This window comes from Mus musculus, chromosome 2, assembly GCF_000001635.26.
Source record: "Mus musculus strain C57BL/6J chromosome 2, GRCm38.p6 C57BL/6J".
Taxonomy (NCBI): Eukaryota; Metazoa; Chordata; class Mammalia; order Rodentia; family Muridae; genus Mus; species Mus musculus.
Genome location: NC_000068.7, coordinates 65087698 through 65099972, shown reverse-complemented (window position 1 = coordinate 65099972; position 12275 = coordinate 65087698). Strand labels below are relative to the sequence as shown.

The following is a 12275-nucleotide window of genomic DNA, read 5'->3' as shown; positions in this document are numbered from 1 at the left end:
AATGAAAAAGCTTTAACCCAATTATTCTAACCTTTTGATAATACCATGTCTGCCTCGGTTCTGGTTCTCCCTCATCTCCTTCGATCTCTCTCTCTGTCTCCTCAACTCCTCGCTTTACCTTCCTTTGCCTGTCCAATCATAAGCCTCCCATTGCCCTAATGGGATTGGACAGGGAAAAGCCTGCAACAATCGTTAGATATGAACAAGGGTGGGCAGCTCATTGGGCAGCAGGGTACAGGTTGTCTTCTTCACAGCCTTTGGGAATAATTGTGTATTAGAGGGAACTAGAGAGTGATTGATAGATCAACTCATGGAAAATCTGAGACCTGAAATTCAGAGTCTCAACATTAATGAATTAAAGTTGCTTATCAAGGATTTATAAAAATATTTTTACACGTGATTATTTTTCCATAGACACAGCCCATATTGTTTTCTTTGCTCAATACTTTCCTTTGTATTATTAGGCTGAAAGTGGATTGTAGCACTCAAATTATCCAGTTATAGATAGGTGACACACATTGAAAAATTGAATTCTTCATTTTAAAATACATTCTTGACAATATTTTTTTTTTCCTCTCAGTAGTTCAAAATGAAATCATGGTCTGTGCCACAAGCACAGATTATGTGAAAAACAGACCGGGGAAAATGGAAACCACCATAGAAGGCGAAGGCGAAGCTCTGAAGAAAGCCAGCGACATGGAAACTGATAGATTGTCAGGCTCTCCTGCATGTAGAATGGACAATGTTAAAAGTTCGAGGGAAAATCATCTAACAGCATCGCCAGGACCAGATCAAAAATTGAATCAACCAGGTGTAGAGAAGACGAAAATGCAGGATGCAGCAATTCAGGCCACCCCTGCCCGCGGCACTTTTGATGGGAATCACGAAGTCAGTAATTCATCTGACCCCAGGGCTGATGAGACTGTGCAGACTTCGGATGGCAGCATATCAGCTCAGCACTCCTCTGCAAGTCTCCAGGATTCTGTAAATGCCTCAAGAGAATTCAGGAGTCAGGGCACCTCAACTTATGTACAAGATAGACTCCCTGAGAAAGAGCCAGCTTGTACATATGGGAACAATGTCCCTTTGTCACCTGTAGATGGAAGTAATAAGAATCCAGCTGCTTCTTACCTAAAGAACTTTCCACTTTATAGGCAAGACTCCAACCCCAAGCCAAAACCGTCAAATGAAATCACGAGAGAGTATATACCTAAAATTGGAATGACTACTTATAAAATAGTACCTCCGAAATCCCTGGAAATGGCGAAAGACTGGGAATCAGAAGCAATGGGGAGGAAAGATGACCAAAAGATGCTCCCTGTAGGGCAGAGGCATACGATTGAGAATATGACAGAAACTTCCATGCAAACAGAAGTCCCTGCTACTTCTAAAAGCTCACAGCAGCCTCAGCCTGACCTTAAACCAAAGCCCAGCTCAGGAACAGAGCGTCATTTGCACAGGACTTTGAGCTCACCAACTGGTACCGAGACGAACCCTCCCAAAGCACCCAGAGTGACTACAGACACTGGCACCATTCCTTTTGCGCCAAATTTGGAAGATATAAACAATATTTTGGAGTCAAAATTTAGATCCCGAGCTTCAAATCCCCAGGCCAAACCAAGTTCATTCTTTTTGCAGATGCAAAAGAGAGCATCAGGCCACTATGTGACATCTGCAGCTGCTAAGAGCGTCCACACTGCCCCTGGGCCTGCCCCTAAAGAGCCAACAATCAAGGAGGTGCAGAGGGACCCACAGCTTTCTCCAGAACAGCATCCTTCTTCCTTAAGTGAAAGGACTCACTCTGCTCCGCTGCCCAATATTTCAAAAGCTGATGATGATATAATTCAGAAGCCTGCCGAGACCTCTCCTCCTCCTGTAGCTCCCAAACCAATGACTCTTCGTGCCGAGACCTCTCCTCCTCCTGTATTTCCCAAACCAATGACTCTTCCTGCTGAGACCTCTCCTCCTCCTGTATTTCCCAAACCAATGACTCTTCCTGCCGAGACCTCTCTTCCTCTTGTATTTCCCAAACCAATGACTCTTCGAGCCGAGACCTCTCCTCCTCCTGTAGCTGCCAAGCCTGTGGCTCTCCCTGGTAGTCAGGGAACATCACTAAACCTGAAGACCTTGAAAACATTTGGGGCCCCAAGACCATACTCCAGTTCTGGCCCCTCACCCTTTGCCCTTGCTGTGGTGAAAAGGTCACAGTCGTTCAGTAAGGCATGCCCAGAGTCAGCCAGTGAGGGCTCCTCTGCCCTGCCTCCAGCTGCCACACAGGATGAAAAGACACATACAGTAAACAAGCCTACGGTGGGCTCCCAACATGGTGATGGTGATAAGGTAATCCTGAACTTTTCCAGTCTAAGTAATCACATGCTAGAACAACTTGGTTAAAGTAGCCCGTTTTATACCAATAATTTATGCATTACCTAGCTCTGAATTAATGTCTTCGGGAAAAGGCTGGTAATGCTTAAGAACCTGAGGTTTTACTCTGAGAATTATAATTCATTTAACTCGGACCTTGTTATAATGGCATTGTTATATAATTGAATCATTAGCAAATCCGTTAAAGTTTCTTTACTCACACACTTGTATAATTATTGAGAGTAGTGACTATTTTCCTTTGCTTTGCTAACTTTTTTTTTTAGCTTGTTATTATGGTTTGGTTTATTTTTCTCTTCCACTTTCATAGTACTATACCAAGTAAATAGTTTTAATCATTTGAAATAAATAGTATCAAAGATAGCAGGGGCTAAAAGTGTCCAGTTGTGTGTTTTCTGTCACTTACATTCAATATCAGCTTAACAATCATCTCTCAGATAATTTAATTTAAAATGATAGTAGCTTTAAAATGTAGTTTTCTTAATTATCCAGTTTGTTATTTTCCATTGTAAATATGTAGACTAAAATACCATCCAACCATGGTAATTTAGAAAAAGTCCCTTTGAACTGAATTGTCCACTAAGAAGTCTGCTTTCTGAATTCACATAAAATAGTCAAAGGGGATGATTAAATTCACAGTGTGGTTCATGGTAATCCACAGGCAATCTTTACAAAACTACTGTGCATACTTCACTCTGGTAGTATTTAAAGAATACTTTCATATTTGTGTGACAATTCCAGAAGTTCAACTTTCGTTCAACTTTCCCAAACATTCCTAAACTATGAGGACAGTGCGAGTAAATATTGTTCCATAATGTTAAGGTAATATTTACCTTGAAGAATATGTCCTCATATGTTTGACATTTATGTTTGTTAGGTGACTCTAGCATCAGGGAGTGATACAGAGGTGGATTCTTGACTTGGGGAGAGCCTTCCTTTTCCTTGAAATGGATCATCATTCCTGAGCAATAAAAGCTTAGCTTAGATAGAGTTTGGGGTCACAGCCTCAGTCCCATGTAGTTCAGTTAAACAGTAAAGATACATATTAGGCAGTTGGTGGAAAAAATTTTTAAAGATTACTTGATATAATACTTCAGTTAAGTCAGTTAATAAATATTTGTTCTTAAGAGGCTTAATTAAATTTCTGATTATTTAATTTGGAAGCTCTTAACATTTATTTTTAGTCTTATGGGAAAAGTCAAGAAATCCTGCTGAGCTCATAGTTCTTGAAGTTTCTAGAAACAAACAAACAAACACAGGCAGTTAAGTGTAGGGGAGACACTAATACCCCATGTTAAATCATACTGGATTCAGAAGTATAAAACTGTGTCAGTATTCATCTGCCTGCGCACTTCCCTGAGTATGTTAGAGTGGGGAAGATGGGTTACTTGTCAGTTTGTAGAATTTTTGATCATGATTTTTGGCTCTGGTAGCCAGTTCCATGTGTCTGCAATATTAGTGTTCTTGGATTTACACACAAGAAAATTGCCACTTTATGCATGAAGCAAAAAGAGGTGGCACCTTTCTTGCATATGATCCTAAGCTGAGAAGGGAAGGTAGATCATTGATCTCCCAGCTAGCCTGACAGAACTGAGGCCTGACAGGTAAAGATGTAGAGCTGTGTCTATGTCATGGGTGGTTTTGAAAGAGTAATTAATAATAAAAACTCTTTTTAAATAGGCCTTTCTTCTCTTAGAACTCATAAAAATACCTTGCATTTTTATAGCAAAATAATCCTGTACAGAATGAGCACAGTTCTCAAGTGCTGACTCCAGCTGATGGCCCATCGTTCACCCTTAAGAGACAGAGTTCTCTAACATTCCAGAGCTCTGACCCAGAGCACGTACGACAGAGCTTGCTCACTGCAATCCGGTCTGGAGAGGCTGCTGCCAAGTTGAAGAGAGTAAGTTTTCCCTATCAGATGGGTAACAGTGGGCTTATTTTCAACCTTGTCAAACTAGTACTTGATCGGGTATTCACATATAAACAGAAAAGTGTCAGACGTTACACTTTTCTGCCAGAGATCATTTTTGAGGTATAAACAGAAAGAATCGGAGTCTTAACATATACCTAAAAACTTGTCATCATTTTTTTTCTTTTCTTCCCACTTTGTGGGACAGGTGCACAATATGACTATATTCGTTGTTGTATATGTGGGAAGGTAGCCTGAATTCTCATTTTAAGAAATTGCATTAGCATTGTAAGAGAGACTCTATTGCGCCCACTCCACTAGAACAGGTAGACTTTTACCAATGGGACCATTAATGTTTGCAGTCATCTCTCAGCAGTCAAAGTAACTGCCGTATCTGGGTTTTAGGGATAGTGTTATAGCTTAAGTTACGGATAGTAAAAGGAATTTAGAGCATGTAGAGGACCTCCACATGGTTCAGCTGTCCCTGCTTAGCTGGAGAAGAGCAATGAGAGGGGGTTGTGATTCCTCTGGGCAGAATGTGAGTGTCTCAGGCGAGGCTCTCCTCCCTTTCTACCTCCTTCCTCTGAGAGAGCATGATCAGGCTGACCAGCCACTGCCATGGAGTTATGCGAAGAGAAGCATCTCAGCATGGAAGTTCATATTGTACTGACTCCCTGGGTTTCATGGCATGAGCTTCTTTGGTGATCACATTAGAATGCAGTTAAAGACGGATTAAGAGACTTGCAGAATGAAGCATTGACTTCCACGAGAATTAAAGCAACAGAGGAATAGAAATACTGAAAAACAGAAATACAAGTGTCTTTGGTGTTTGTACCACAACAGCCCATGCTATGCAAAACCATCCAAGGCTTCTGCACACGAGTGTGAGTGTGTGTATGTGTATGTGTGTGTGTATGTGTGTGTGTGTGTGTGTGTAAAACCACTGAAGCCAAACAATGCATTAAGTAGTTTCAGAAATGATAGAAACATAAGGGAATAATTCAGAGGATACATCTAAAATTTTCAGATTATATATAGGTACCAAGGCAGCAGAAAATTCATACAGATTTAAATGTTGAAATTAGCATTTTACCAGTCCTCTTTTGCCAAGGGGAAAATACACCAATGTTAATAAATAGGAGATTCTTGTTTATGAAATACTTTCTGTTCTTTACTCAGGAAGTTAAAGAGGAGTTCAAGCCAATTTCGACCAATCTAAAATTCTTAAATTCAATAAATTAGAGGCACACACATTTTTACTAGACACACGGGGCAGGAAAGACAATTAACCCAAGCCTCTGCCTTCTATGTAGCCTCAGCCTGAAAAGTAGTATTGCATTAGATCTGTAGGAGAGCCCAGTGCCTGCACAGGAGTTGAACGCAATGCTTTGGGAATGGGCAAGTACATATACTAACTAGCTTAGGCTACTCATTGCAGGCTGCTGTACATTGAACTGCAAATGTATTTCAGGCCAGCAGCTGGCTATTGGTGGATGCCTGGGCTTGATTTGGCTTTCACACAGGAAACTCTTCACAGCTCTAGAAAGAGCTGGATCTGAGCCAACAGAAAGGAAACCTAAATGATGTGCTTATAATTGTATCCTATTTAAAGCTCATTACTTTAGATTCTATTGAGGATAAAACTTTATCGTATTGAGTAGGAGGCTATTAACAGCTCAGAGCCTATAGAGTGTCAACTTCTAAGCTTTTAATGAACACTTTAGACATAATCTATTTTATTTCACTAAAAATGGTTTATGGAACTAGTAATATTCATAATCTCTAAATTTAGTGACAAGCATTTCAGCTCTAGTATATACTCTTAAAAATTATTTTTGTGGGGGCGGGAGAGATGGCTCAGTGGTTAAGAACACTGGCTGTTCTTCCAGAGTACCCAGGTTCACTTCCCAGCACCCACATGGCAGGTCACACCTGTCTGTAACTCCAGTTCTAGGAGATCTGACACCTCACACCAGTGCATATTTGAAAATAATGGAAACCAAGACTTCTGTATATAACAGTGCTCATGCCATATTTGTTGTAAAGTTGCAAATAAATATAACTCTTAAAAATAATAAACAGTGTTTCTGAAGAATAGACCATCTTACTGGAACACTTTTTATGTTCTTTGATAGTCCATACATCTACAATGTATGTTGATCATATCTGTACACCATTACCACCCCTCTAGGACATGTGACCTGTCTAGCCAGAAGTTTAGCGACTCCAAGAACTGTTCTAGGTTTGAGTTTCACCTTGTAGAATAGGCCTGAAATCCGATCCGAAAGTGGTTGGTTATTCCACAACATCCTTTCCACTATTGCACTGATGGGCATGCCTTATAGCAACAGGAACTCAACCTGACAGCATGCACATGTCCTTCACAAGCTCCAGCCAGACAAATCTGAATATGGAATGGGGAAGGAAGATGGTGCCATGTTTGCCCATATCTGTCTTTGAACTCATTTGTTCAGTTTAGCTCCAGGTACCATCTTAGCTATGGCTCTGGTTCTTGTAGAGCAGTTAGACTTCATTAGAATAGCTACCTCGCATTAGTCCAATTCATGTGTGCTGTGTGAATGTGGCTGTGAACATGCTACGATCTTTTCATGATTCTCTGGGGTTTTCTCATATCTTACTCCCATTCACTGTCCATGTAGCCATGGAGACTAGTTTGTCTTCATACAAAGCTTTAAATAGCCTAGCACAGTACTTTCAAATTGTGTTCAGTTTTCAAATTTATCCATGAACCAGGAATCAGTAAATTGTTCATAGAGAATGAAGGTAAATCTTCCACTATTGTACATCTGTTCTGACACAGAACTTTGGCTGCTTTCAGTGCTTTTGTGTTGCCCCTGAATTAATTCAAAATTGGGCTGTTACATTGTTACAAATAGAATATGCTTTTAAAAAGAGTCTAAAATAAATTGATATTTTATACTTCATATTGTAGATTGTCTTAGGATGTAAAATTTATCTGACTAAATGGTAGTATGGAAAGAACAAACAGCCATGTGTGCCTTACAGACTCTTCCTGGCTTGTATTATTTAATTAGCTTGCTTTTCATTATTTTTGGTTTGATTTTTAAACGTTTCAATGTTGACAGTTCTCTCTAAATAAATAAAAGTTTTGTAAAATTAGGGTGTTTCATAGGCACAGTTTAAATTTTGTGTCTACTCAGGAAACTTCTTTAACCATCAAGGGTAGATGATCAGCAGGCACATCAGTAAGTTCTTAAATACTACTTTTTAAAAAGTAACTTTTTTTTGGGGGGGGGGGTGGGTCTGAAGAGATATTTCAGGTTTTGAGTCCTGTCTGTTCTTGCAGAGGACTCAAGTTCAATTCCCAGTGCCCATGTGGCCACTCACAACTGCCTGTAACTCTAGTTCCATTTCATCAGTCTCCTCTGGCCTCTGTGGGCACTAGGAATGTACATAAACAAAATAGGTCATATTTTAAAATAATTCTGTTGTCAATGAATTTCATGCATTATGTGCATAGCTCAAACAAGTCAAATAACACTCTTAGTTTCTGAATGTTTCTTAAATTTGTATTCCATTTAAGAAATATTCTGTAGCACTCAACTTTGACAAGCACCAAAAAAAAAAAAAAAAAAAAAAAAAAGTTTTGGAATAAAGTGGGATCCAAGAGACAGAATCTCTGATCTCAGAATTTATACATTCACTGGAGATTCTAATGATATCTTCTCATTAGTATATTTAAATACCAAAGAAATAATTTTTTTTCTTTTAAGGTAACCTCTCTTTAGTGTGTTTTTTGTTTTGTTTGTTTGTTTGTTCTTTCTGAGACAGGATGTGGTCTACCTGTTGTAGCCAGGACTAGTCTTGCTTTCACGATCCCTTTGTCTCAGCTTCTCAAAGTGTTAGGATTCTCATGGGTAGGTGCCATCACACCTTGTGAGCAATTGCATCTGGCATATTGTGATGCAACCTTCTACAATATTTTATTAGTGTATCAAGTCTAGTTTATACAATGGAAACTTCTAGAAATTCACACACATACCTCTCTATGGAGCTCCTTATCCTAGGTAAGAGCTATGCTATTTAAGATGATATTGTATTTGCCTTTAAAAAAAAAATCAGCTTCCAAAATACTAGGTTTCTGCATGGTTTTCCCACACATTGCATTTTAGTTGGCTCTCCCCTGACTCCTCCATCTGCCTCATTGCTCTTCCCACTGTAGCATTTTGCCTCCCCCCCCCACCACTACCCTCTTTCACTTTGTTCTCCTTTCCCACTCCCCTCCCTTAAATTATTTTTTTACCCAGTTCCATGGCCCCTTCCTGGTTTCCTGGCCTTTATCAATATTTGCTTCCCCTAGTATCCTACTCACATTTCTGTTGCTATTTAAATCCATGACCCAAAGCAACCTAGGAAGGAAAGGGTTTGTTTGGTTACAGGTTCCAGGCCATCATCAGAGGAAGCCAAGGCAGGAACTCAAGGTCCGTGCTGAAACAGAAACCACAGAGGACCATTGCTTACTGACTTTCTCCCCAAGGCTTGCATAGCCTGCTTTCCTATACAGTGCAGGACCAGGGGGTGACACCACCCACAGTGGGCTGGGCTATACCACATCAGTCATTTATCAAGAAAGTGCCTTACAGATTTTGTCTGGGCCAATCTAATGGAAGCATTTTCTCAACTCAAGTTCCTTCTTCGTAAACAACATTAGCTTGTGTCAAGTTGCCAGAAAACTAGCCCAGTACACCTGGATATGCATAGCTAGCAATGAGATGCTAGGATCACATATGTGAGATAGCATATGGCATATCTATTTCTTTGGGTCTTTCTTGCTTTGCTTAATATGGTATTTGCCACTTCTAACTATGCCTGCACGTTTATTTTTTATTACTGAGTAAAATCTCTTTGTGTATAATACCACATTTATCTTATCATGATCTATTCATGACCTTTCAGGCTGATTCATTCTCTTGCTGGGGTGAAAAGAATAGTGAAACCATGGATGTGCAAAAGCTCCATGAAGTATATCTCTGAAGTAGGATATGGAGGGAGTCTTTTGGTAATATGTCCAGGAGGTATAGTATTCCCAGGTCATATGTTTCTTCTATTTTTAGAAGCCCACATGCCAATTCCACAGTAGTGTTGCTAATTTACACTTCCACCCACAGTGGATAAACATTCTCTCCCCCACCTCCAGCTTTACTGTCATTTGATTTGTTGGCTTTTTTTTTTTTTTTTTTTTTTTTTTTTTTTTTTGGTGGTAGTCATTTTGACTCAGGTAAGATGGATTCTCAGAGTAACTTATAGTTGCTCTGATGCCTATGGCTAGAGATGTTGAACATTCTTCAAATACTCATAGGTCATTTGCATTTCTTCTTGAGCTGTCCAGATCATTGATGCTTTTATTGGTTGCCAGTTTTATTTTTATTATGTTTAAATTTTGCAGTTCCTTATGTAATCTAACATTATGTCCTTTGACAGTCCTGCCTGACTGTCTTAAGTGATTTTTTTTTCCCTCCAGTGGTTTGCAAATGGAACGCTCAGCCATTGGGTTTTGAAGGCTGAGTGTTTATTGATTGAAACTTCCTGTAAGGCCCTTCTCTCATTCGATTGTTACAGGCTTGACAGTTGGCTATAGCCCTTGCCATGAAAGAATTCTTAAAGATCAATTTTGGTGATTGATGCTTATGTTTTGAATATATAGGGAGTCACTAAGTGGAGGATTTCAAACTACTGTCTGACATTAGAACCAAATTGTAAAATTTTGCAAAATTTACTGTACCTTTTTCCAAGCCCTTCTGAGAAGCCAGGATTCATCCATCTCGCTCAAACTGCACTGAACAGCTTGCCTGCACTCTGTTTGTGCTCTTGGCTTTTATGTTGGCTTGGTAATTTTATAAAGATTAAGATGTGTTGATGGGTTATTTAACTTGTTTGTTGTGGAAATAACAACTCTCATTTTCCATTTCATGATAGAGTGAACATTTATTCTTAATTATTTGTAAATCATTGAGTGATAAATACTGAATGCTAACATTTACAGTTAAGCAGAAGTTATAATGTGTTAATTGTTCAAAATTAGACAGCTGTCCCATTTTATAAAAACTTGATGGGAACAAAATGTGTTTCTTCCTCTTAGGTTACTGTTCCATCGAATACAATATCTGTGAATGGGAAGTCGGGCCTCAGCCAGTCCATGTCCATTGACGCCCAGGACAGTCGCTAATATTACCCTGCTGTGACACACTTCACCGACCAGCTTTCTGCCTACAAGAAATATTCACAAATATATATTTAGATGTACATTAATATATAAATCTATTCAGGAGTAAACATTTGTATTATGGATTTAATGCCAAAAGAAAAATGAATAGAATCTATAATTTATAATAAGTTTTGGCCTTTTTGTTATAGCTAAATACTGCTGCTTTAGAAATGTTAAACAAGGTGTAAATGACTTGTTTTTTTCCAATGAAGAACAATCACTGCTTATGGTTTTTTTTTTTCCTTATGGATATACTGTGCACCATGAAACAAAGGTGTAAATTGAGATTTATAGACATACTGTATGACACAGAAACAGGCAAGCACAGACTAACATTTACTGCCTCAGCGTTAGGCTATAATTAGAAAGATAATTTATAGTACGGCCTTTGTTGCTGAAAGACGTGGAAGACTAGTAAATCAAATAGATAATGTTCAGTTATTTTTATTGAAGAATCACTATGAGACTTATTTTATGTATTCTTTAATTACAAGTGTCAGATCTGTAGGTAACAGTTGAGTATTTTTAAATAGAACACTTTAACCTTTAGAAGTAAAATTGCACAAGAAGACTTTAAGATATTTTCTGTATATAATTATGATGTTGTTACACAGATATTGCATATTTTCTAATGCCAGAGGCCTTAAAATATCCCTGTGAAAATGTTGATACATTGTGGCAGTTATTTCACTTTTGCTATAAGGAGGAATTGAGGGTTAGTTTATGTCCACATTCAAAACTTTGAAGTCAGACATTTGCAAAATCCTGATTTTTTTTTAATTAAAGAAAATGCTAAGTTAGTCATTTATGTATCTCAGATGCTAGCCATCTAAATAATAATATATATTTTCCTGAAAGCCAAAATCGTTGAGAGAAACAGTACTTGATGTGTCGGCTTCCAGTGGCCCAGAAGTTTAGAACGTGTTAGTGTCCTGGACTTCCTTAATAATTTTATTCCTCTTTTATTCAAAAGACTGCTCAGACACCTGACACTGAACTTTTTCCTAAAGCTACTGGAGTATCTGTCATCCTGACACATAGGAACCTTTTTCCGTTTAATAAAAGCAAGTTATATATTTACAGTCTGTTGTTTCCCGTGTAGCCTGTGTTAACGAGCATATTTGAATACCTGACCTGAAGCACATGTAAATGTCTATGTTTTTTATGAGTGTGGGTGCTCTGCCTGCACATATGCCTGCACTGCCTGTGTGTTTAGATCCCGTGAAGTCCAAAGTGAAGCCCTGGGTCCCCTGGAACTGGTGTTACAGGCAGTCGGAGCTGGACATGGAATTGAATCATCTGAAAGAACAGCCAGTGTTCGAAACCGCTGAGCCCTCCCCCCGCCTGGTGACCATGGTCTGTTGGTCACTAACATGAATGGAACAGCAGTGCTTTTTTGTTTTTTGGTTGTTGTTTTTGTTTCTGGCTATCAGGACTCCCAGCGAATAGTTGAGCTCTGATATTTGCCTGCCATCACATGAAAGACTTAGCCTGGTTCTAGGTCCTGCTGCTTCCTTATCTCAGACATGGAGTGAGAACTATCTGCACGTTATATGATTATAAACCAGCAGAGAGCAAGTTCTCAAAACCTAGTGTATGCACATTTGCCTATCTGAGGAAAAACATGATGTCTGTTTCAAACTACATCACCAATGTGTTTGTGTCAGCCTGAAGCCTTTTAAAACAATGTTTTAAAACTTAGAACATGATTCATGCTTTCAGACTACAGTATGT

The 12275-nt window shown here is 39.0% G+C and overlaps 1 protein-coding gene across 26 annotated transcripts in view; it reads left to right on the top strand.

Moving 5' to 3' along the window:
• Window positions 1–11634, top strand: part of Cobll1 (Cobl-like 1) — a 151060-nt gene extending 139426 nt beyond the window's left edge. For 17 of the 26 annotated variants that reach the window (XM_006499717.3, XM_006499716.4, XM_006499711.4 and 14 more), the window contains 3 exons: window positions 581–2340; window positions 4109–4285; window positions 10416–11626. In XM_006499717.3, coding sequence (XP_006499780.1) covers window positions 581–2340; window positions 4109–4285; window positions 10416–10502 — 2024 coding nt within the window. In that variant the 3' untranslated portion in view covers window positions 10503–11626. Of the gene's footprint in view, window positions 1–580; window positions 2341–4108; window positions 4286–9232; window positions 9352–10415 lie in introns of all 26 variants that reach the window. The other 9 variants (XM_006499712.4, XM_030251742.1, XM_030251741.1 and 6 more) reach the window with 4 other exon arrangements.
• The last annotated feature ends 641 nt before the right edge of the window (window positions 11635–12275 follow it).